Raw genomic sequence first — 26,588 nt, forward strand, 5'->3', positions numbered from 1 at the left:
TCTGACTTGGGTTTTGCAATTTCCCTTTCAGGATTCAGCCTGAGGATTGTTACAGCAGACTGGTCGCAGGAGGGGGTCGTGGTTTGTGTCACTCTGTTTGTGACAGATTATGGTGATAGGTAACAGGTGGTCCCTGTTTGATCTGGGGTGAAAGCAGAGCCTCACCAGCAATAAGGCACCTGAAGGAAAGCGTTTCTATTCACATCTCTCACTGACTGCACAACCAGAACTTTACATAATCCTCACCCTCACTTTGCTCTTCCAAGTACCAGGAAACCTTTTGCTAAATAAAAGTTCTCACACAGTAATAAGTTTATCATAAACTGCAATAGCCAATTATGCCATCGTTCTATTTAGCCTGAGAATATAATTTTGTTTCAGAGCAGATGTAAAGTTTGCTAAAATTATACCAAGAATCACCAAACACCTGTACCATTTTTCTATATCTTGAAAAAATAAACCCATGCTATAAGCTATCCCACATTAAAGATTATTAAATGCAGTAAGACAGCATAAGCAAAGGCTTTGGCTCTTCAAGGTAATAATTAGCTTAAGAAACTACAAACATCTCCGTGAATGTGACCTTATTACTTCTTCAAACTTCCTGAGCCAATACTGGAAAGAATAAACATTTGTTGGGAATGATATAAAGAAATATAAGACCATTCTAAAAGCAGGAAAAAACCCTCCATCTTTTCAGGTTTTTTGTGGAAAGTGCAATACTGAAATCTCATATCTAGCAAAACACTTGGTATCTTCCATAATAACCAACAGCTTTTTATGATGAAATCTATTTCTACCTCCAATTATTTTTTTCTAGACAATGGATAGAGCCCTTCCACAAATGTTCCCTGATTATTTACCAAGGAAAATCACAGACCTGCAACACTCTGTCCTTCATTATCTGATATACAACTTACTCAGTTATTAAATTTAGGGATTGTCTTAGGGTCAGCAGGAATAATGTAACAAAGAATGACACATCACAAGCTTAAGGAAATGCACGGAACTCAATAATTTAGAAAACCAGTAGTATTTTGTAAAACTGTAACTGGAACCTTCCCAGTACGGTTCAACAAGTCATTACCAGTTAGCAAGTGTTGTAACATCATAACTTCAATGTAGTTAAACATATCAACATAAAAGAAGGTTTAAAAGCAGAAAGAGATCTAGATTGGAAAGCTAACCTATAGAGATGAAAGTATTTTACTGGATTGTTAAAAATCTCAACAATTGTCATGGAAGAAATGTTTTCCTCATTACAGGAGCCCACATTATCTTCTTATGCATTACATATGGACTCTATAAAAACCCCAAAACTATTCACCCTTACCACCTTCAGAACAATAGCATGACTATCCTAATAAGCCTTCCAATAAATATGTATAATCACACATTTTTATTATTACTCTTGAAAAAGAGCTATTTGAGGCATTAATGCCAGAATAGCCTCGCAATCTAATGATATTTGCTGGATCACATTACTCTTTAGAAAAAAATTAAAAAAAAACAATAAAATTTGAGAGATGTTCCTCTGGGTAGCTTTTTCCTGACAATTCACCAAATGTATTTTTACATTTTATGCAACTAAGTCACAGCTGCTGAAGGAAAAATGTAGCAAATAATGTACATCAATATAAATTTGAGGGCAATGTTTAAAGTTGACTCAGTCACAGACATTATTAATTCTTCAGGAACACTCTCAAGTGCAGCAGGCAGAAAGAAACACCCTTCCTCGGTACTGAGGTTGGGAATGCTCGGGATGTACCAAACTAAAAGATCAGTGTGAGGCAGCTCCCATCATGAATATATTTCAGAGTTTCACACCAGGAACACCTAAACAAAGCATGAAATGTGCAGGAATACACATTTCTAAAATTTAAAAAAAAAGCTTGATATAAAATTAGTAAACTTCATCCACCTATAACAACAACTCACAGGTTTTACCCACTAATCTTAGCGTAGTGGAAGGTGTCCCTGCCCTGGCAGGGTGTGGGAACTTTAAGGTCCCTTCCAACCAAAACATTCTGTGACTGTCTGATTCTCTAATATGCAGCAATATACAGAAACAAATTCCATTGACAAACCAGACACTTTGTTTTCCTGTAACAATGTTGGCATTGTAATAATAAACACTACGTTTTACTATTTAAATATCCTAGACTTAACAACAGCCTCTCTTTCCCTCTCACTTTCCCTCCTTTAAAAGGTCAAAATCACTGGACCTCTATTCCAACACATACAGTTAATAATGAATCCCATTTATTTATGAAATGAAAAGCAGCAATATTCAAGTATTTATTTTTAACAGATTAAAAAGTTCTTTCCTGGAGAAGAAAGCTCCAAAACTAAAGGGATCTCACACAATGTACAAAATGTAATGCTCTGTAAGAGAAATGGGAACATAAATGCCTTTTTGACAGTTAAATTGGACCCATTTAGTTAGGAAGAATAGTAGCACACATTGGAACACCTTTAAAAGATTCAGACTGTAAAAAGCCTCACAATACATCACAGGATCTGACACTTTATGTTAGCAGTGAAAAGATTTTTGTGTTCCATGGGCATGAGTGCTTCAGGTTCAAAACAGGAGCGTTTTCTTCACATAACATTTCCCTTTTGTGCTGTGAAAGACAGTACACTGGCAAAATGTCTCAGTGCTGTTGTTTACACAGGCAGGAGGAAAAAAACATCTCACTGAGTGTATCTCATGTTAATACTCTTCCCTCCTTCTCATTTGTTTTTTTGTTTGTTTTTCCTTGCCTCCACCTTTTTTCTTTAATTTTTAACTTGCTCATTGGTCTTCTGTCTACTGTTGTACCACTGTACTAAACCTATTTGAGCACTGCACTGTTTTTCTAAAGATACACTGAGGAAGGCTTTGGTTAATGAATATATTACTTCAAACTTCTCCCTATGATAAATATATTAAAAAAGCACTAATAGCCTAGAAATTGAAACTTGGAAGTTTTTCTTCTAAAAAGGCTTCTTTGTATAAACATAAGCTTTGAAACAACTTAGATCAGCCAAAAGAATATTTGTGGGAAATCATAGGCCAAGAAAAAGGTAAACTTTTTTAAGAAGTGGAAATAAGAAAGATTAGCCTGTTAAAATTACTTAGAAAAATAAGAAAGAGAAAGCTGCTGCTGATTGACCAAAGGAGAGTTTAGAGATATGAAAGAATCCCCTCAAAAAAAACCCTACATTGCACAAATAATAAAGGTGTTAGGGCAAGGCACGCTGTGCACATCCTGGTTTGTTGTTGTTGTTGTCATTGTTTCTTGCTGCTGAAGACAGGACCCCACCAGGTACAGGATTCTTGGTGAGTTTTGAATCTGTTTTTAGTGAACTGGAACAAGTTAGATAAAGTTGTTTATATGCTGTATATCTACCTTCCCTGAGCCGAAAATGTGTTAGCTAATGGGTTGTTTATGAGTTGCAAATCTGTTCAGTGAGGTGAAAATTTGTCAGATAATGGGATGTTTATGAATTCTAAATCAATATTCAGTGAGTTGGAACTGTGTTAGATAATAGCTTGTGTATGGGTTGTAAATCTGTTTCCAGTGAACTGGAAACATGTTAGATAAAGGGTTGTTTCTGGGTAGTAAATCTGTTCTCAGTGAGATAAAAACATGTTAGATAATGGGCTGCTCGTGAGTTGTAAATCTGTTTTTAGTGAGCTAGAAACCTGTTTAACAAAGAGCTCTATGTGTCTTAAGTGTTTTTAGTGTGCAGAAAAGTTCACGGATCTATTAGATTTGAGTGACACGTCTGATTTCAGGGAGGTATAGATCTATCTGGTAATAGATCCTTTAGGAGCAGGTTTACATTCAGTGAACTAAAAATCTGGGACAACCATGTCTTGTATGTAACGTACCCTATTTTCTCTATTAAAGTCAATTACTGAGCAAAGGTTTACACTATTTGTGGACTACAACTAAATGAGGTAGAAAAAGGTTGTAGAACTGATATAACCACACTAAGTAATTCCAGTGTGGTTTTGAATCTCTTCCTAACAAAGTAAAACTTCCCACAGATGTATTCTAATAATTCTGGAGGAAAAAAATAGCAAAATTAATGTCAAATATGTTATTTTTCAAGTCTGAAATGAAACATTATTACTATAATTTTTCAGGTGGGTTCCACTCAATAATTTCTATGTGATCACAGATTCTTAACTCAGAAATGAAAAAATTTGGGAATTTTACGTCTTCCAGTGAATGGAATTAGTGGTGCAACCATCTTAACACTGCTTTTCTCCTTACAGGTGGAGATTGATCAAGTCTTTTCATTATATCAAACAGCCTCATGAATGTCTCCTGTTTATAGTGAGAGAAAAATCACATGCAGACCGTGGGATGGAAGGCTACAGAAATACCATCTGAAAAAGAATGACTCAACATAAACTGAAGAGGTTTAAAACACATGAAAGGGAGCAATAAACATATTCTGGGATGTTATATCCCTTCTCACTTAGAAAGAAGCATTTCTACAGAATAACAGAGAAGTATTTCTACAAAATGCCATAGTTCACATGTACATCCCAAGCAGCTACAGTGAATGCTTTTCCAAGGATACAAAATTTCATCTGACATTCAATTATTCAGAGCGCTGACTCTGCTAATGAAAAATGAAATCTGGCATATTAAGCTATAAGTAGAAACACTTCCGAACAATTTCTTAGACCTGTAATTCCCAGCTATGCTTTATGGAATGTCTTTAGCTCTTGTAGAGCAACCTCCTATGAAGTAATGAAGAATGCCTTATTATTCTTTTAAAAACCAATTTCTATCTGCATTAGCGCTTCCCCAGTACTTATTTCTCTTCTTTGTCTGTTTTAAATGCTGAAAATTCCAATGGCTTTTCAAATGATACTTTTAATCTCTTTTTAAACCACCAGAGCTAAAGTTGTGCTTCCATGTCACCCCTGCATGTTTCTGTCTCTTGTGCAGCTAAGCTCAACTCTGAACCCTTAGGTTTAATGCTTTTCTGGGAGTAATGGGAACATCCTGATTCATTGCTTAGTTTATCTTTAACATATCTTTATACAGATAGCACAAATTCCTCTAAAATATGCACACATAGGAGATCAACGGGAAGAAACCCAAACACCTTGTATCAAAAATAATCACAGTATGGTTTGGTTTGGAAGAGACCTTAAAAGATCATCCCATTCCACCCCCTGCCATGGGAAGGGAGACCTTCCACTATCCCAGGTTGCTCCAAGCTCCATCCAGCCTGTCCTTGGACACTTCCCAGAATCGGGCAGCCATGGCTTCTCTGGGCAATCTGTGGCAGGGCCTCATCATTATCATAGTGAAGAATTTCTTCCTTAAATCTCATCTAAATCTGCCCTTTTCCAGTTCAAAAATATTTTTAAAATGTTTTTCCATGCATTAATGCCAACTGTTTTCAAAACCACAAATGACTCCACAGAAGCCCAGTGCAGAGGCAGAATGTATAACAACTATCCAATGTCAGTTGTGCAATATTTTGTCAGTTTGCAACTGTTTAACTTTTTTCTTTTCTAAAATATATTCCCATTAACACGCAACAGCAAAAGGTGATACAGCAAACAAAATTCCATTTTTCCTCACCACTCTTTGGTTTTGTTATTAAACTGACCCAAACAAATAGCTAAATTTAGGCAACATAGCATAAAACAGTAGAAATTCATAAGAGATTTATCCACAACTTAAGGAGCAAATACTATATAGCATTTCAGACCTTTTGGGAAACAATTACTGAAATTGCAGCCTTCAAAAAAGCCAGACAGTACTGAAAAGGTAAGAGAACAAACAAATTCAGTATCTGCATGTGATAACTGACTCCAGATGAATGTGGTTTGTTGCATATTTTAGAACAAATTAAGTAGAACAGAAATGAAAGACAGCAGAAGTTTTTACAATTAACACTTCTGGCATACAGATTTATGGATGTTTAGCATTAAGGATGTATTCCTTATGTATTCACATTCAGATTTTACCACGACAAACCTGGTACCTTCCTACACACACATTGTATTACAGTTATGTCAGACTTGGTTGATAAACATTTTATTGCCAGACACTCAGATTTTATTGAGACCTCAGCAGCAAAATGTGGTTTGTCCTATCCCAAAGACTTTGGTGAAGATGTTGGCAGCAATTTCTTGATAGTAGTGCCAAGCTACAAGTTTCAAAGGCTAGAAACTGGTCACATTTCATAAAATTCCTCCTACTCCTGGGGGGAATGAAGGCATAGTAAACATGAGGAGTAAATAAGTACATTACCAAGTGAGCTTCTATTAAAACCAAACCGTTTTGTAGGTTGGAATTTGGCTTTGATTATCACTGAGCACAAGTCCCTTTCTTGGGTTTCACTTCAAGATGGGTGAATCAGCTGAACACCATGACCAAGGTCTTAAAATTTTCTACTGGGAAATGGCCACAACAGAGACTTCATCCTCACTAACTAGAAAATTAATAGCCAAATATTTTCATTTCCAAGCAATGCACAATGAGGTTTTGTTCCAACGGTAAAGCTCCTTTAAGTCACAGTAATATAAATTAAGCATTGCCACCATCACTTCTGTTTTTTAGTAACATGCTTCAAGTATCACAAGCCTGTTTTAAGATAAATTATTTTGAAGTGGTTAATGTTTAAATGTATCTTATAGGGATAAAATATAATAATTAATTATGGTAAAGCGTCATTGATTTTTTTTACTCCATCAAGCAAAGTGATCACCAACTCTTCACTCAATACGGTTCATTGAGATAAAATACGCATTTTGGGGAATATATATGGGGTGGGTTTTTTTTTTTTTTTTACTTACTTTCAATTAGCACTTTTCTGCCAGCCCAGTTGTCTTTAATAACTTGGATGTTTCCATAGTGGGCATCACTGAAGAATATGCGGTTGGTGCCCCTTCCCTTCAGGCTGTAGTCAAAGGCCAGAGCGATCACATTTTTGAAGTACTCTGGGTTTTCATACGGCCTTACTGGAGAATTCAGGTTGGTCTCATCTGAAAGGTGGATGCTTTTTAGTATTGTCCTTCCTGAGTAGAGCAGGTAACCCTCGTGTCTGAGGCAGCTGATGCCATCCTCTGCCAGGTACCCGTGAGCGCAGGCACAAGTTCTCCGAGCGTTCCCGCGGTAAAGGCAGAGCTGGTGACATCCACCGTTGTTCTTGGCACAGACACTGGTACCTGTAAAAAAACCATAATAAAATCTTTTATAAATAAAAATACACTTTGTTAACTTAAAAAGAAATGAAATATCATGTGTTCTGAGAATTCTCCTCTTAAAAGTTATTTGCACTATGTTCACAAGGAAAACGAAGGCTAAACCGGTAAATAATGCAACTTTAACCACAACCGAAAAATAATTTTAAAGAACACAATTAATGAGCAAATACAATGAATGCCCTTTTCACTTCACAACAGTATTTATTTTATTAATAGAAAAAGATAACGTGAGTTATTCTTCTAAAACCAGCTGAAGACTTAGAAAATGTTTCAAGTGCTTTGAGTTTTAATTTTTTTTTAAAACACCTGTTACTGGCAGAAAGTCAAATTTAGCTACCATCAGAATACAGTACTGCTTTTAGACATTTTCTAACAAATTAAAAACATATGTACTGACTAGTAAAGACTGTGTGAATCCAGTTCCCTGTTTTCAATGAAGACATTTCCTAACATTTTGTTCTAATTTAATTTAAAACCCGACTTCAAAAACTTACTCCCTGACAATTGCACACCATTAAGAAATCATTGTCAAATTAGTAACTACACTTGTTGCAAGCAATGTTTAGAATAACAGTAATCAGCAATAATTGGGAGCTATTTGTCTTTTTTTTATTTTGGACTATTTGTGAATTACTATCACAGTTAGTTAAGATAATTCAGTTTCTGTTTCTGACAGCACTTTCCATGTAACAACTCAGCTCTTTCAGTATAGTGATTTCCCCACTTCTGAAAGTTTTCCACATAGTGAAGGTGAATAAAACATTTTAATAGAATGTTTTCAGGTACAAAACCATAATTGTTGGGGAATATGTAGTGTCTGAAAGCCCTGTTGATTGAATTCTTTAACTGCTACATTTCAAGCTGAAAATCCATTTAATAAAAAATCATGGGAAATGAGAGGTAACTTGCTGTTAAAAGCAGAAATGCTGAATTTGTGTTCCTAGGAAAAACTCCATGAGACACAGTCCTCTGAAGCTATGTAAAACATGTGGAGATTCAGCTATATACATTTTTACATTCAGTTTGCTTAAAAGATTCTTTAAAAGTTTTATTAGGCTAGAAAAGTTAATATCTGTTTGGAAGGATGAGAGGTTGAGAAGAAAAAAAAGAAAATATATGAAAAAGATCCTCAAGCTTCTAAAATCTCTTGGAAAACTTCAATGCTTCCATGGTTCACCAGCTGTAAATCTCTTTAAAGTGGCCAGTTCTGAAGCCAGTGTAGTCAGAGCATGTCCTTGGACACCTGTAAAACTGCACTGAAAGATGGGAATGTTTGCAAATCCCACTGCAGGACTGGCTCACCAGAAAGGGTAAAACAGGTGTTTGAAAAAAAAAGCATCTATCACAATCAGCACAGCTCATTGGGGTGTTGGGATTTTTTTTGTTTGTTTGCTTGGGGTTTTTTTTCTTTTTGGTTTGCGGGGTTGTTTTAATAACAAAAGGTCTAGAAACTATTTAATTACATTCGTTTTTTAAACAGCTAACTTCTTCTAGTTCAATAAACTTAAATATATAGCGATATATAAAAGAGTGTGAGATAGAAAAATATTCCAAAAACATTTTTCACCTGTTTTTGCCCTTTTGTCCTTCTGGCTCACTGACATCCCCTCCCAATGACATTAACCATTTGTACCCTAGTAAAATTTGAAAAACGTATTAAAAAATCATTCAGGTATGTTTTTCAAACTAACATCAGTAGATTTTTAGGCTCAGTAACCATTTCTCCTATTCCTAATGTGATCAAATCTACAAAGATATCAATAAAAATTACACATAAAGAAGCATTGTTTTATCCCACTGCTCTATTTTCCTAATTCTATAATATAAGGCCCTTCCAAGCCAGCAGACATTAACAATTTCTAGCCTAGTTAAAAGAGATGGGTTTTGGTGTGCCTTTTATTTTTATCCATGAAATATGATGCTCTCAAATTGCATGCAGAAATCCTTAGTAAAATTAATATGTATATATGTTTGCAAATTATTTTTTCTCAAAAATATTTAAAATTTCAAAAAAGTGTTTTTCTTCTTCATAAACATGCTTTCTTTCAAAATTCAGATTTATTTAACATGTCATATTTAATGCAGTTATTTAGGAAAGATGTATGTAGAAGAAACAGAATCTTTGGATAAATAATGCTGTGATTAAAGCAACTTTTGAGTGCTACCAACACTGGAAATTTTTTCCTCTCTTTTTGAACACGTTTCTAGAAAATTTTGTCTGGATTACCCATTAGCAGTTTTTTTCTGAGGAAATCATCATCATTTTTGGTACTTATCTAACCAATTTTGCTCACTAAAGCAAGTTTTTCAAGGTATTGTCAAAAACAGAATTTTAGAAGTAAAAAGACAGTTAAAAAGCAAGATTATTCTTAGTCAGGTAATGGAGAATGAAGTTTAACCATCAGTACCATAAATCAAAGAGAGTCTATAATAACTTTTGTCTCTTGAGTTTGCTAAACTAACTGAATATAAAGGAAATCTGATTATTTACAAGGTCTCTTCCCACAGAAAAAGAAGAAAAAACAAAAAAGAAAAGATAGATTCAAACCCAAGTAATTTCAGCAAATAAATAATGAGACACAGAGGCTGGGAATGTCCAATAAGAAAAAAAATCTGGTTTGCTTTTGAATACAAATCTGAAACTGCCTGAGATTACTACTCTGTAAAACACAAGTCAAGGTCTCCTAATCCTAAGAGTATTTTTTAAGAAAAACAAAAGAAAAACCATCAAACCTGGAATAATAGGAAGTGTTTTGGTTTTAGGTTTTCTCTTTGAAACACTCTGAAGATTTTAGTAGGATTGGTACTATATGTTTTCTTTAGTACATTAATTTTAGTTAAAAAAATCTACTTCAAGAGTAAAAAGTGGAGATAAAATCATTGATTACTTAATTTTTGGTATGCTTTAATATACAGAAAAAGTAGCAGGTGATATTAAAACAATCAATAGCATCCTTAAGAACAGCCAACCTTTCTCTCGTGCTCTATTAAAGACTTTCACTTCCTTCAGGTTTATCCCAAGGCCAGTCCTCATGGTCACAGCATCCGTGGCCTCACTCTTGTGGCCTCTTCTAATAGAGCCATTTGCATGTGCTCTGCCAAAAAAGTTGAAGATGTCTCATCAACAATCCTCAACTAATTCACACCGAACAAATGACTGAAGAGCAGTGTAGAGTTCACTTAACAGGAGGTGGAGAAACCTGTTCTCATCTACGGCACTGAGGCACTTTTTAGCTTTCAGCATCAGAACGCCCTCTCCTCCTTGGAAACTGCGAGGGATTCTGCGATCCCGCCTGTGACCTTGCTAAGGAACGGCTAATCCTACAAAGGTGAGGCACCTGGCACTGAAATAATGTTTTGAAATTTAAAATACTTATGAAAAATAAATTACCTGTCAGACCAGTAGATGTAAGCTCCGAACACCGCAACTGAAAACATATCCACATTGCTCCCTGACAGCACAATCTCCCGATTCCCTCCACTCTCAAGGTCAATTCTTTCTATCTTGTCGGTACGAGCATCACACCAATACAATTTATTTTCCTAAAGATTAATTTCAAAGGAAACATCAACAGGCTTGTCCAAGTATTTAATTAAGAGTTATTAAGATTACATCAAGGTGGAACACCAGCTGGCTTTAATGAAACATAACAAATACTGCACATTTTAAGGTACACCGGAAGACAGGGGAACCAACCTCATAATCGATGGAAATCCCATTAGGCCATGCAATCCCCAGGCTCACAAGGACAACCTTCTCAGAGCCATCCAAGTGTGCTCTGCCTATGCAAGGAGTCTGTCCCCACTCTGTCCAAAACAAATACCTAGAATGTTGTAGAAATCACCAATTAAAATTGCAAACATAATTATTACCATTGCCAAACAAAACTATTACTATTATAGTATATATAATACACATACTATTAATAATACACATACTATTAATAATATACATACTATTAATAATATATAATATTATTAAATGGACACTTAAAAAACCATAAGGCTCATGTCTCTAAATAATCTTAAGAAATTAAATGTATCATAGTGGTTGGCTAATCGAATACTTCATTAAGATATTGTTTTCAAACTATATATAAGAAGAAATTCTTAAAACTGTATTCTAGGAGTCAATATGAAATTCTATTCCTTAAAGAATTCAGCTTTGTGCTTGGAAAAATAAAAGCAAATTAGAAACAAAAATAATAATTCTGGAACAGAAGCTCTTTAATCACTAACAAAGGTTGTAATAATACAAGGGATGCCTAATTTAAAAATGTTTTAGTTATGAAGCAGTGAGAAGCACTGTGGAAATGGCAGAGCAAAGGGGCTTTATTTGAGAGGAAAATATTTTTCAAATTCTGCCAAATGCCTCATGGGAACAATCTAAATCTTACTTACCTAATCTCATGTTTCTGTATACTTCTCACTAGACATCACTAACTTAGGATAAGATGCTAGGTCAAACTTCTGCCTTGACAAACTTCTCAGTCTGTTACTTCAGGTATAGCAAAATGAGGGCAGTTAATCTACACAGAGCACTTCCTTTATGAACAGTAACCTATGGAACAGCTTTGTGGGAATATCTATGAGTCTACAAACACAAATGTATGTAGGTACATCTGTGTTAAAATACACAATAAACACACACAATAGCATCTATTCTGTGGAAGAAGTATCCAATATAACATGATTGAGGCTTAGAATATTACTAATTGCCCAAGGAGAAGGATTTCCATAGCAAATATTCATAGAACACTAACATTTTTTTTAGTAACACGCTGTACATAAAGTGAACAGAACACACAAAACCATTCTCCAGTGCCCTCCTCTGTGTGGGATGTGTGTGTCAGTTGGTTTTTAAAGCTTCCAAAAGTCTTCTGGGCATTACTAAACAGTTCTCCCCCTGTGTCTGGTGACATCATTACATCAACCTGCTGTTAAGCAGCTGTATTTGACTAAATGACTGCAGATACGTGAAATAATGAAGGATAATAATGTGATATGGGTGAAAAAAAATGAATCCTATAATTTGCTCATCAAATGAAGCTTCTGAACCAACCCACTTTGGCTCTCATTGTAGAGCTTTCTGGCTCTAGGAAAAATGAATCTGTTCTCATAGTTGTTGATATAAAAAACAATAGCATCTATAGTAATGATAGAACTCAGGCAGACTAGAAAACTCAACTGCAACATGAGTTAAATTAAAAATATGTTGAGGAATGTTAAAATAGGCAGTATTATTCAGCTGGATTTTAACAATCCCTGCGTAAGCTTGATGCAATGTTAACCAGATTAACAACAGCACCTCTAAACAGAGCTGAAATTGCTTTCAGGCATCTGGTCAGAGGTCAGAGTTATTTGAGACTTTCTTAATACAGGATGTGAACTAAATGTTGGCCATAGAAAAGCCGACATTGAGTATACTACAATTAAATGTTCCCTAAACCAGTTACTCTGATGAAAAAAAACCCAAAAAAGACCGAAAAACAAACCCCATAATTACCAGGTTAAACGAATCTAAAATCCTCCAAAGAAAATCATGAATAGCTGCCAAAACATGTTGCATGAATAAATACACCTGATGAGGGACAAAGACACCCTTTTGTAGGGCTACACATTCCCTACACATTTCCTCAGTGACAATAAATAATGTCACCAACTAGCTGAATGCTGCCTGCTTCCCATCTTGCCATAACTAGCAGATTCAATGAGCTCTAATAACTGCTATTTTCTTCTCTATTCCTACAGCTGTCTGCTCCAGGTTCCAGAGAAATGCAGAGTGTGAAGTCAGGACAAGGGGAGGGAAGAACACCTTTGAAAGTTTTGCCTTGAAAAGGGGAAAAGATGTAACAATAATGCAAAGGATAAAAAGGCCTAAATCTTTCCACAGAAAGGCAGACCTGTACTTCACTAGCAAAACACTGCTGTGCTTCTCCTGGAGGAACTGAGTGGAGATACCTCCAGTTACCATTTTGTGGCACAATGTTATAAAACAGACGAAGCTTACCTTCCTTTGCAGGAGATACACCATTCTACCAGACGTAAAATAGTGATCTGTGGTCCTCTCATCCTCCTGAAGCATTCTAAACAACCCCCTGACATGGGCAGGGACACCTTCCACTAGGCCAGGTTACTCAGATCCCAGTCCATCCTGGGCCTCGAACAACTCCACAAGGAGTTCTGGAGGTGGATGGGGATGGTACATTCCCTATTTCTGTTAATGCTGTCCCTGCCTTCAACAATCAGCTGGGTGAATCAGATGTCAGTTTTGCCAACCCCTATTCTCCAATCCACAACCTTCATCTCACGTGACTTTCAGCTACCCTGGCCAGTCTCCCTGGTTGTTAGACTGGGATGTTACACGATCCTGGAGTTTATAACTACCAAGAATTACACTGCTCTGGGATTTCATCGTGAGGTCCTTCATGAGCTGACGTGGCTTCCTTGGATTTGCTGGGAACTTCAGATTGAAGCCTGCGTCCAAGCAACCTCTAACCTTCAGGTGAAATGGTTTCCTTAGAGAATTAGAACTATTTTTGCAGAGAAACGACGGCATGCCATGAATACAGACAGCAAGGAAAAGCTGTGTGTATGTTAGGAATCACAGGTTACCCTTTCTCTGGGTGTACCGCGATAGAGCGTGGCTGGTCCAGCCCCTGGGAGATCACCACGTAGCGGAAGGAGCCGTTCAGCCGGGCCACTTCAATCAGGTTGAAGCCATGATCTGTCCAATAGATGTTACCTAGGAAAAACACCTGGAAGTCACTGCATGAAGGAAAGACTACTTGAAAAGCATTTAAGTTAGAACTGGAAACTAACTGCTGTATTTTCATTTGCATGGGTCTTGTATTTGTGATTTATATCATTCCTGTTCAGGCTTTTTAGAGCATAAACTGGTATTGAAACTGTTCATTTAAGAATTGCCATCCAAGAGATATAAATAAATTCCAGACATTTGCAATGCCAGAAATTAGAGCTGAAAGGAAAACAAGTTATTTAACCTTGGGCTGAAGAGGAAAGAATGTACCCTCAGAAATGAAGACAAGTCCTGGAGCAGGCTCAGACCCACCTGCTATCCAGTCCACAGCAATGCCTTCAACTCTCCCCAAACCATTTGTGACAATGTCTTCTTTCCAGGTTTGGTCTCGCTTAGCTCTGCTAATCTTGTTGAAACCCATGTCTGTCCAATAGATTGTATCATTTCCTATAAAACATGTGCCAGTGATTCTCAGATTAATTCATTTACTTCACTCCAAATATCTGCATTAGCAATTGCAAATATTGCCAGTTATAGCTTCATTAGTATGTAACAAGTATCAAAATTATCAGCTTTAATTCCTCATTCCTTTTCCTTTTCTTAAATTTTGTTTCAAATAATGCTGCCAGAATTCTAGGTTGTTTAGTACAGCACAAGTAGCACAACAGGGCCATGACAACAGCTGGAAGCTACTACCTTTGTTAAAAATCACAATAAATATGCTGTTTTACCTTCTTCCTAATGGAATAAATGCTTCAAAACATACAATTTTGTTTATCACCATTCCAAAATATTCAGGAGTCTGAAAAGCTACAGTGTAAAACTGCTTATACAGTGTTTTCCTTCAGTAATCAGACACACTGAATTTTGACAGTATAGGGAAAAAAAAATTAACTAGGGAAATAAAAAGTGCCACTTGAGAGTGATATGCTGACAAAAGAATAAAAAATATATATTACATCCACAATTCAGCTTTTATTTTAAATGTCCTGACAAGCTTCCACTGAGTCTTTTTTTTTTTTGGTGTTTCAGACATCTCAGCTGTCTTCCCAGCCTTTCTGCTGCAGGGATTGTCCATAAAATGGAAAAAAAGGCACAACTTTGACCATTTTAACTCAACAGCCAGGCCAAGAATTTGAAGTGGCCCAAGCACAAACACAACTTCCCTCTGTTGCACATAATAAACTCAAAAGGGAGATGGGGCAAACAAAGTGAGAGCATCTCTTAAGCGGAACTGTCTCTATTTCCAGTGACAGGGTTCTGTAGGGAAGCTGCAACCAACATTCTGCTTGCCAAGTAATCAGCTGATGACCTCCTGAGTGAGATGTTTTGTTTGGGAAAGACACTGCTCAGAGACAATAAATAATATTTGTTCCATCATTATTTTTTTCATACTTTGTATATCTGCTTTTAATTCCATAATACAGTGTGTGTATTTATAGAATATATATATTTCTACATACAGCATAGAAATGTTACCTATAAAAATAGGTATAAATATTATCTCTACATCCACATGTATCCATACATATCTTCAGGTGTATAAATATTTGTGTAAATAGATAAATATATTTATAAAAAAAAGAGAGTTATTCGTGACCAAACAATATTGGTATGCTCAAGAATCTTACCACACCACCAATCAAACAAATGACAATTCTGGCTTCAAGTAATCAAAACAAATATGAGAGTCACGCATTTTGCTACTTATTTGCTAATTAGAATTTAGAAGTATCAAAACACAGGGAGAGAAAAGATGTACCCATCTTCTAGCTTGTTCATGTCTGCAAGACATTGTCATTAGACTTTTAATTATGACACACTGTACTACTAGCATACACAAATATATTTTATCCACTTTGCATACCTAATTTACTGAGAGAACAGAAAAAATTGGGAAACCTTCCAGAATAAGAGTGAAATGCAAGAAACACTCACTAAGTGGAAAATAAAAAAAACAAGATGAAAACTGAAACTACCTCCACTTGCTTTCTGAATCCTATTTGATGTAAGTAGGTTTTAGGAATGAATTTATAAAATTCAATGTAAGGCACAAAAATGAGAAAAACAGCTGTTTTTGAAGCTGAAATGCAGTTGAAAGCTGCACTGTAACTTTTCTATAAGACACAATCCCCTTGTGATTTCACTGTTGCACACCATTTATATTCATCTTTTGCAGTGCATTTGTCACTGCCAATTGTATTCATGTTCTCTGCGCTGGAACTGATCATCAGCCAAGTTGGAGAACCTCACTCCATTTCATCCTGCCTCAAATTTAATTTTTCCAAAAAGCCAAAAATCTCATTCTTCCAAAATATTGATTTGATATTTATTAGCCAAGTCCACATAAAACTCTCTAAAGTAGGAGCTAGCATATCTTATGACTATGGTTAAAAAAAAAAAAAAAAAAAAAATCCCAAACCAAAAAACATGAGATACAAAATAGCATCCTAGTATTGGTCATATATATATATATATATATATGTGTGTATATATATATGTATATATACATACATATCATATACTCATAAAATTGTAGTATTGGTATTTTAAATTTAAAAAGGTCAAATTTTAGTCTTCTGTATTAGAGATCATAATTTAGTAATGTTTGCATAATTTAAATTTTTAAAAAATGTATTATAATAAAAAAAGGTCATCCCTACATGCCTAGAAAACCCAATTGTCTTAGTACTTTCTCTCACAAACATGTGTGGTTACCACTTCTCTCTCCTCCTGTATCTTTCCAGGAATAGATTAAATCTCTGTATCAGAGTCTTTCCCATCTCAGAAGTCTGTACAAAGGCACTGCCTTTAAGTGATTTTTGTCTCTGGAGACCGTAACCGAACTATACCCGTGAAACAAGAAAAGCTCTGAACATCAGCTGCCACTGATTTGAAAGCAAAATATACAAATATGAGGGCACTGTAAAATGTGAGAACGTGAAATTTTGCTAGACAGAGATGCAAGAGCATCAATGAAGAAGCAGGTAAAAAACCAGAAGATTTAATGAACTTAACTTCTAACCTGATAACAAGAGATTAGTGATATTTGTGTGATGAAGTGATCCAACACAGCCAACAGAAATAGGTCTGATTTCAATACCAAGGCAAATATTAACTTAAACTTAAGTAAAAAATTAGGATCTCTCAATGCTGAATTCCCAGGCAGAATATACATCAAAATAAAAAACAATGGAGTATGACAAAATAATTGTATATTTCAGGAAGCCAGTGTCTTTATTTATATAACACAGATAACTTAAGATTTTATTTCTAGACTGCCAGTTTGTAAACTCAAGGGGCAACAAAATGAGTCTCAAAGGAAGGCTGGTCAAAGAGCTGATGGGTTAAAAAGATAAAGACACAGGGTATTTTTCAGGTCACTACTTGGTCACAGATTACTTATTTTCCAAAAACTAATCAAAAATTGCTAGCATGTTTGAAGATATCCAAGCACCACTGGGAAATGTATCCAGTCACTTTTAGAATCTGATCTTCAATTTTTTCCCACCTTCTTTCACATGCATGCAAAACTGAGACCTCCTAATTTCATAGGAGGTTTGTGAGGCTGTGTAAACTAAAAACTATTTCTGTAAAACAGGGGAAAGGTACATAGTATACTCCAGGTGGAAATGCCTGCTCTTCAGGCTGCCAGAGCACCTTCCAGAAGGAAGAAACAGATCCAGACTTGGCTTGTGCCTTGCAGGGAAGTGGCTGAGCTGTGCTGGATAGGGAGAAAACTGTCCCACTCAGCTGTCAAAGCCACCTGTTAGCTGCAACACCACACAGGACTAAGAAAATCCCATGGAAAAAGTGTCACAGCAGGAACAAGCCTTTTTCCTCAATGAACACTTTCTGTAAAACCAATTTCCTACGCAAGTTCTCAGGGATGACTCCACCAAAAAAGAGCAGCTGCTCCTGCCAGAACAATCTGCATATGCACAATACAGGTTCTCCTATTTACTGTAAATGTTAAAGGCAGAGCTTAACTCTCTAACATGATCCATTTCCAACTCCTTTAAATGCAATTGTAATTACTTAGAAGGTTTGAAAACAAGGGGTTATTTCATTTATGAGAAGAATTTACAATTCTTACCATATATACAATAAACTATACATACACAATATTTACCTGCATGGAAGTCTATGCCCACAGCAAATGAAGTTCCAGATATTGGCATTAAAGCATCCATTTTATCATTTGGATCGAGAGGAATTCCTCTAATTCCCTCATGAACAGAGTACATGAGAAATGATTCAATACCTACAGGAAAGATAAAGCAGCCAGTGAGAGCAAAGTGGAAGCTTTCCCAGTTTCCAAGAATTGAGGAGCTAGCATGCATTGGACTTAATTTTCCAAGAGTGCTCCACTGTTTTTCAGAGTGACAACTCCAGCTCTTTGAAAAAGGATCCATGAGTTATTACAGTGCATTTCTAATTAAATTCCAAATGTGGTCCTATAAAGAGAAGGGAATTACTGCCCATTTCAAGCACCACCTTATCATTAACTAATGAGTAGTAACGAAAATTAAGAAAGATGAATTAATGAAATTTAGGAAAAAAACAGTTTTGAATTATGAGAAATTTAAGAATATTTTCAGTGCACATCTGCACTTTGTGAACATATTCAGCAAGAGAATTTTAAAGAACTTGTGGAAAACAGGACAGTAAATTGTCTTTTGAGGTACAGAATTCATCTCACCTCAGTTATGCACATTTCCCTCACAGACAGGAGGGAGAAATACACAGTTTTAGTGACCAGCATGGTTGATGCTTTTTAAATGGCTACTTTTGTGTTAGATTAATCACATTCCAAATGCTCCTATTTCTGTTGAGTAGGAATAAATTCTGCTCTGTAGAGGTCTTCTTATTCAGTAATTCTCAGGAATTACTTAGTCCTAATTAATAGTAATAAACAATACTAAGTTTATAAAACTATAAGGCACCTTGACCATAAGGCTGCTTCACGTTATTCAGGCAAAGAGTAAGACTTTGGCTGTAAGCTACATTCTGATTTTTGCCAACTAAAATAGAAAAAGATTGAAGGAAAAAATTGGTTTTAATTTTATATTAAGGGCAATACAACAGGATGAGATACCCAACCATTCAGATACTTGTAGCCTATAATTTAGTTTAAAGGTAAGGTAGATGGCCTTGAACAAGTATGTACTGCTATTAATGAGGATTCAGACGGTCTGCTTTTCTGCCTACATTAAAAAAAAAAAACAAAACAACAGAAAAACCCCAAACAAACAAAAAAATTCCTCAAGAGTTTCCACGGAAATTTATGTATTTAAATAATTAAATGAAAAGGTAAATTTAATTCTGTCTTAACCACAATAGACATTTCTGTGTAACTGCTTCATTCAAGCATATTAAGTAAAGTTATTTAACTGACTAAAATAAGTTTATTTACTCATTGCAATATTCCCCTAGAACTTAAGCTGGCTAAAATAAATACTGAAAGCCGTTTTACCTTTGCAGGCCATGCGGTTTTTTTGGAGGTTGTAGCCTACTGTGCACACACAAGTTCTGGTGGTTTCTGATGTTGGCAAACAAAGCTGGGAGCATCCCCCATTGTTTAACTGGCAGGAATTGCTGCCTATGACATGATGGGAGAAGAGGGAGAGAAAACAAAACCTGGGTGAAACTGGCTAAAAATGAGTGCTGTTCTCAATATATTATTATTATTATTATTATTTCCAAATTTTGTTCAAGTCACATACTCAAAAAATTGATATATGCATAAAATATTTCACATATTCATATACCTTTCCACGCTTCACTGCTGCAGAATTTCAACCGCACATTTCCCCTCAGAATATAAATAATTTAATTTTCTGAAAAATCTGCCTATTTTAAAGTAAAAGCATACGAAAAACCTGAAAATTCTACGTTAATGGCAAAATCTCACTGACGTTACTGTATCTTATTCCAGACCATGAACAAATCATTCATTGTATCTTATTCATTCATCAAATGTTATATTAACCTTGTTATCATCATGAACCAGCCTTTTTTTACTGTATTTAAGATATAGTTCAAAGTAATCTCACAAATCCATGCTCCTCCTAACTGCTTAATTGATACAATATTTAATTTTAGGTAATAGATTAACATATTTTACTAAGATTTATAATAAACATTACACACAGTAAACTAAACACATCTCAGAAATTTGAAGCTTCGTGAAAAAACATTTAAATCCACTAAGATATTCACGGAATTAGTTGATTACAAGTTACCAAGCCTACAAAAATCAGAGCACTACTTGTTGCATTTATTTCCACATTCCTAATTTTGAAGTAGAAAGCATTTATTCACCTAAAATCACAGAAATTTTCTAATGATGCAGCAGACACCAGACACTGCTAAAGTCTGATCACCCAGGAGGCAACATAGGTGTCTCTATGGTAGGGAGTTAAAGCATTTTAAAATGATAGAAACTTTACTGAATGCCTAAATTTTTGTTACTTTCTGTTCTACCACACTTAAAACTAAGGGCCAGGATGGCAAAGCACCTTTGGTGTTTCCTACATGAGGTAAAATGGCAAGAGTCCCCAGAAAGGTTTAATATGGAACTGAATTATTGCGCTCCACATAAAGATTACTTCTTGCAGAAACCATCTGGAATGGTTCTTCTGGAAGCTTCTCCACAAAAAACCAGAATCCCAGAATGGTTTGGGTTGGAATGGACTTTAAAGATCATCCTGTTCCAACCCCCTGCCATGTACAGGGACATCTTCAACTATCCCAGGTTGCTCCAAGCCCTGTCCAACCCAGCCTTGGACACGACCAAGGATGGAAAGCCCACAATGAAATGGAATAATTTGCTTGACTTAGATCCCATCCTCATCACTTTTCAACTGGAATCCAAATTAAATTCTTTCTAGAGAAAATCACAAATGTTTTCATCACCAGTCACCAAATTCATAACACTGTGTGCATGACCCCAAATTACACCTTTTTATACTATCATAGCTTCCGCTATGCCAACTAATTTTTGGCAGCATTAGCAATATCCCCTATTTTTCTACTGCCTCGATTTTGATTTATACTTCTGTCATTTCTGTCAACATAGATGAATTGAACTGTTTTTAAAATAGATAATGAAGAATATCAATGAATTCTCTCATAATAGTTCACTTAAAATTTCTATAATTTGAATAATGAGGTTCACATGTTAAACGTCTATTTTTACTAAAAATTTTAAACTCTCTAAAAGAACATCAAGCTTCACTTTAGTGTAAACATCTGATAAACTAAAATATGGTAGGCAGATATGCTAACTAAATTGTCCTATTAAACCACTAATTTATTCAAAAATCAGGAATTTTTATCAATACAATATATTTTATCAGTGAATTACAAAAAATACATTTATTATTTTCTTCACATTGGGGGAATAACATGAGAAAAGGTACTCTGCACTTTAAAAGTTGGTTAAACGTACTTAAAATTTACTTTACCTTGCTGTGCTGCTTTGTCATACACTTTCATGTGAACAACGCCTGCAGTTTTGTTTCTTAGGACAGTTGGATTCCTTCCATCTTTTTTATTACAGGTACCAATCTGAGCCAAGTTCTGGTCTGCCCACCAAAGCTTTTTATCTGTAAAATTTCCAAGTTTTAAAAATTAAGAGGATCACTATTGAATTGTAGACGGTTGAGACCTAAGGCGGGAAAAAGCTTTTGAGGTTAATTCTCAGATTGGTTTTAAGAGAAATTGCTTAAAGAGGTTATAGAGGAAACCTGAAGAAATTATGTTTTAAAGATTCTGCAGACAGGAAAACAGTTTTCACCAGTTTCACTTTTGCTGTGACAACTGCTTATTTAAGGCTACCTGCATAGAAAAATGCCTCACTTTTCATATATATATATATATATGGAAGTTCTAGCGTTACCCTAGGGAAGAAATTCATTGTCATAAGTGAACAAAATTGCTTGAAATGTTAAACCACATCTTTTATTAAAAACAGTCACAATCAGTAACTAAAAAATCATGAAAAAAATGAAAAGCAGGCCCTGCCTCCCAATGTTTCAGAATTAAAATTTTAACAGCTTTGATATCAAGCTCGAACATCAGTGAACTAATGGCTGAAGACTGAAGCCAATCTTCTGACTGTCCTTGTCACACGAGTCCTCACTCATTGAGTACAAACAAATGAACAATGAGATGGTCTCAGGGTTCTTAATTTCAGGCAGAAAAGGTTGCTACTATAGAGAAACCAAAAGTAAAGGCTTGAACTGAAAACTTTTAAGCTTCAGGAACACTGCCTTCCCAACAAATATTGTGTGTTAACTTCACTTTTAGTTAACTTTCTTTTTGGGTAAAATATTTTTTGCCTATGCTTCAGTTTTAATATTTAAATAACCAATTCATAGAGCCACACAGTTCAGTGTTTCATGACAGAAACTGCAGAACTGAAAAGTAATTTCCACTGTGGTAACTGTAAAAAGTTACAGCAAAAAATTAAATACATAGGGAAAAAACCAAAACATACTGTCCATAGATATATGCTAAGGCCAGAATCTATGGAATGAAAAATATTCTGAATATGGAGATTTGAGACAGAAATGGAACTCTATTTAAATTCGGGTAAAATTTAAAGAAAGTCTGTAATTTTATGCACTGACTGGTCAATCTAGAATTGATTGATTCAAAACACCATTCTGCAATAACAATTAGTAGTAGCTTGCATCTGATGACACTATCAGAAAATCCTTAGAACAAAAAGCACCTGTGCCCAATTTTGATTGTGGCAATTATAACAAAAAGGCACGTGAAAGCTAAAAGCAGAAAGGTGACTCTGGGCAACAATCCATATATGAAATAATGGGAATTGGACTTTTTTTCCCTGTTAGTTAATGGCCCACAAACCTAAAGGTTAGGGTAACTTTTTCAATGAAATGTTTGTGTGTGAAGAAGAGTTTTTGTTCTTCACATCCTCTATGTGACTACAAATTAGAACAGGCCATTAAATAATTTTAGTAATGACTGGTGTCTTGTGCATAGCAACATGAACTTACTGTTTTACATATCCAAACCATTCTATAAAAAAATTAGTTGCTTTGTAAGACTGGAGTACAGGAAAGAAGCAAAAAACATATGGTTTTGGCATTTTTATCTTTTATTTCAAAGAAGTAATCACTCTTCAAGGCATTTCTTTAATATTTTGTGCAAAACCTCAACTTTGGCTACGGTTTCCACAGCCTCCTAAAACTGCCCTTGTCTGATTTGCTGACCAAGTCACACAAATCCTGACATTTCAAGTATATTAAAAAAAAAAAAGGTAAAAAATAACATTAAAAAACCCCCACCAATCTAAAAAAAAAACAAACCAAAACCCCCCAACAACTAACAAATTCTGAAGTACAGACACCTTGAGGTCAAACCTCTCATGACTGCCTGCCAAAAAACTTGCCAGTTGTGCCCTAAAAACTAAAAAATAAATGTTTTAATTCTTTGGAAAGTACTAGGTGACCAACATACACCACTGCTATGTAAACAAACAAAAACCCCAATTACACAGCTATTTTTGACCACAATTCTAAGCAAATTTTGGATTCTTTCTCTCTGCTTTACTGATATATTCCTTCAGTAGATAACTCATCTACGATCCCTAGCATTCAGGATGAACTAATTATTTCTATATTAATTTTAAAATATAGTAGATGATTTTACAAAAAAAAACCACTTTAGCATAAAGACAACTTGCATTCATACACAAGGGAAGAAAAAAGCTATTTTGGACCTTTAAATGTCAAACTGAAATGATTTATTTGCTTGATTATGCTAACGAGAGTGTTGCTCGATCGCTAATTACAATCTTGTTGCTGAAACTAGGTTATAATATATATTAAAATTGTTGTATTTATCCGTTCTGTCGGGTAATTAGCATTAAGCACAGCAACATATTGGGCAACAGCAACTTCAAATGCCAAGAATTGCTACCCTAGCATTGTGGACAGTCCTTTGGAGATTTCAAGTAGTACTCTGAATGCAAATTTTGATGGGCCATTAGTTTTCATTAATGGTGGTTTGAGTATTTATGGAAGACAACTATGTACTGCACTTAGAACCGGGCAAATTGCCTAGATATATTTCATGTATTAATGCTAATGTAATGAATGGTGCTACGGCAATTAGAAGACTGATGACTTGGAAAATTAAGGTGTATGTGTTTGAAGTTTCCTGATCTAAGTAACCCCCTTTCACTTTGCAAAGAGATCCGGCAGAGTCAGAGCTCCTGCCATCTGAGCCACTAGAAAAGCATTCTGATGTTATTTTTGAAACTTTATTTAGGATGAAACAAAAATCAAATAACCAATATATCATCTAATGCACGATGAAAGTAAACAGGAGCATGAATATATTTTGGTAATATTAACCTACATTTTCTGTCTAAAATGAAATACTATAATTGTTACTTTCTGGTTTGATTGGTTGATAATATAGCTTAATGGCTATATTTATATACAATTTTTTGTTCAAAAGATATTAATCTAATATCTGAAAGCACACTGAAAAGCTATTATGTATATCTGATTTTGTTGTATTGCCGATTGAATTTTTTTAATACGAATTTCAATAGAAATAGCACTTACACATAAAATCATTCACTACATGGAGTACTCTATTTTCCACCAAAAAAAGACCAAATGCACAACAAATTATATCCTCATTATACAATCTACATTATATTCCTATTTTGTGGCGACATGAGATGAATTTTGTGACTTTGTGTGAATTGTATTTCTGTGGGGACCTGATACAAAATCCAATCAAATGCCTCCACTAAAACTGCTGACAGAAGCCTTCAGCATCCTTTTCTTCTCAGCTACAGACTTACGGTAACCAATCGATACTTTTCTAGCAATGCTCAGTTTCTCATTCAGAGCCATTTATCATTCAAGAAACAACACACCAGCTTGGAAACACATCAGATATGGCTGCGAGCTCCTCTGCAATTCAGATCTTGTAAAATAATGACTCTGCTCACCAATCCAGAAATACAGTTCTCACCACAAAGGTAAATTCCCAACCCGTTTCAATAACAGTCAAGGAACCGTTTTCATTAAGTAACTTGGAAGAAAGGAAATGAGACTTTATGCAGAATTCCAAATACATCTTTATCATTTGATCCCACTCAAGACACTAGCCACCAGGAAAACTACTAAAATCAGATATTGAATGATATATTAAACTCAAACCTTAAGACAAGTATAGGAAGTGTTTTCTCATTGTTGAAAAGAGTTTTGCTGTACCGTATAAAATCCAGAGGTTCTCTCACATCCTGAATCTCAGGAGAATGGATATATTTGATATAAATTTGTAAATGGTGCCAGGAGCAGGGGTTGAAAATTATGTAGGACATAGGGTGCTGTGAATCACATAAACTTCTAAAAGACTCAAAAAAACAGCAGAGGTCTTTGAAGAAAACAAAATGTAAAGCTAACATAGTAACAGAAGAACATTACTGTTGACCAAATGCAAGACAATAACCAGTGGGAGGTACTAGACCATTCATGTGGTTTTGACTGATAGATTAACTAAAAAATGGCTGATGTGGCATACACAGACATCTCACATATTGAATATGGATTTGAAGAAAAACTGGGAAGAGTCGAAAAGCAAGTATGACTTCATAGATTTACAGCAACTTGTTTGTAATACAGAATGGCAACAGCAAAAATAATTTTTGTATGCTCGAAGGCATGGGAAAATAGCAATTTTGTATATATTCAAATGCTTTACTTTCAAATGGAATATAATTTTCATCCCATCTATATCACACTCAAAAAGATTTAGCAAATGCAGGCACCAAAAGACTAGGAATTCTGCTCAGCATATTGAAAAAGAAAGATGACTGACACTACTGAGTAGAAAACCAATAAATGAAAGACCCAAAATACAGAAAGATGTGGATTATATATTGTTCCCATTTCCCTCAAGGATAAACCTGACAGTTACTTTGGCACCAACTTGTTTGCTAACATTATTTTTTATGTCTTATCATTACTTTCAATAAGCTCCCACTAAAGAATGCAATAGTAGGAAGATGTTAAACAGAGCCTGGAAAGGACTAAACAACAGCAAACATCTGAAACAGAAATGGTAACTTCCAAATGGTTTCCAACAGCTAAACTGCAATGCTAAAACAGAGGAATTGAAAGCAATAGAAACAATGGGGAGATTAAGGGGTCGTGCTAAAGGAGAATTCTCATTGCTGGTGAAGCTCTGAACCACTCCATAAGTTGTATTACAAAACAAACCAAAACTTTATTGACTTCACTAGCAGCGTCTATTGAGTTCATATCACAGAACACAACCATGGAGTGCCTAACTGCTTCTCTTTTCCACTTTTGAAACGAACAGAATCAAAGATCACAAAACTCGAGATACCAGAACAGCACAGAGATTACCAAGGCCAACTAAAGAAGTCTTCGTTGGGCCAAGCCTCTCCCAGTCACCACTTTTTTTATAGCTCTGAAAAATCTTCTGGAATGTGAAGTGTAAGATACAGCAAAAGCCACTGGAAACTGTCAGCTCTGTCAGTTTTCTGTGCAAAAGGCTGTCCAGACAAGGGATGGAAGGCAT

General features: G+C 35.3%; 1 protein-coding gene across 2 annotated transcripts in view; it reads right to left on the reverse strand.

The window, feature by feature from the left end:
- Positions 1-26,588, reverse strand: part of LRP1B (LDL receptor related protein 1B) — a 638,461-nt gene that overhangs the window by 137,972 nt on the left and 473,901 nt on the right. For both annotated transcript variants that reach the window (XM_032114472.1, XM_032114471.1), the window contains 9 exons: positions 21,458-21,598; positions 19,465-19,590; positions 18,121-18,252; positions 14,301-14,435; positions 13,844-13,973; positions 10,926-11,052; positions 10,620-10,771; positions 10,199-10,323; positions 6,818-7,189 (listed from right to left, as the gene is read on the reverse strand). In XM_032114472.1, the coding sequence (XP_031970363.1) occupies positions 6,818-7,189; positions 10,199-10,323; positions 10,620-10,771; positions 10,926-11,052; positions 13,844-13,973; positions 14,301-14,435; positions 18,121-18,252; positions 19,465-19,590; positions 21,458-21,598 (1,440 nt within the window). The remainder of the gene's footprint in view (positions 1-6,817; positions 7,190-10,198; positions 10,324-10,619; positions 10,772-10,925; positions 11,053-13,843; positions 13,974-14,300; positions 14,436-18,120; positions 18,253-19,464; positions 19,591-21,457; positions 21,599-26,588) is intronic.

Source organism: Corvus moneduloides, chromosome 7, assembly GCF_009650955.1.
Source record: "Corvus moneduloides isolate bCorMon1 chromosome 7, bCorMon1.pri, whole genome shotgun sequence".
Taxonomy (NCBI): domain Eukaryota; kingdom Metazoa; phylum Chordata; class Aves; order Passeriformes; family Corvidae; genus Corvus; species Corvus moneduloides.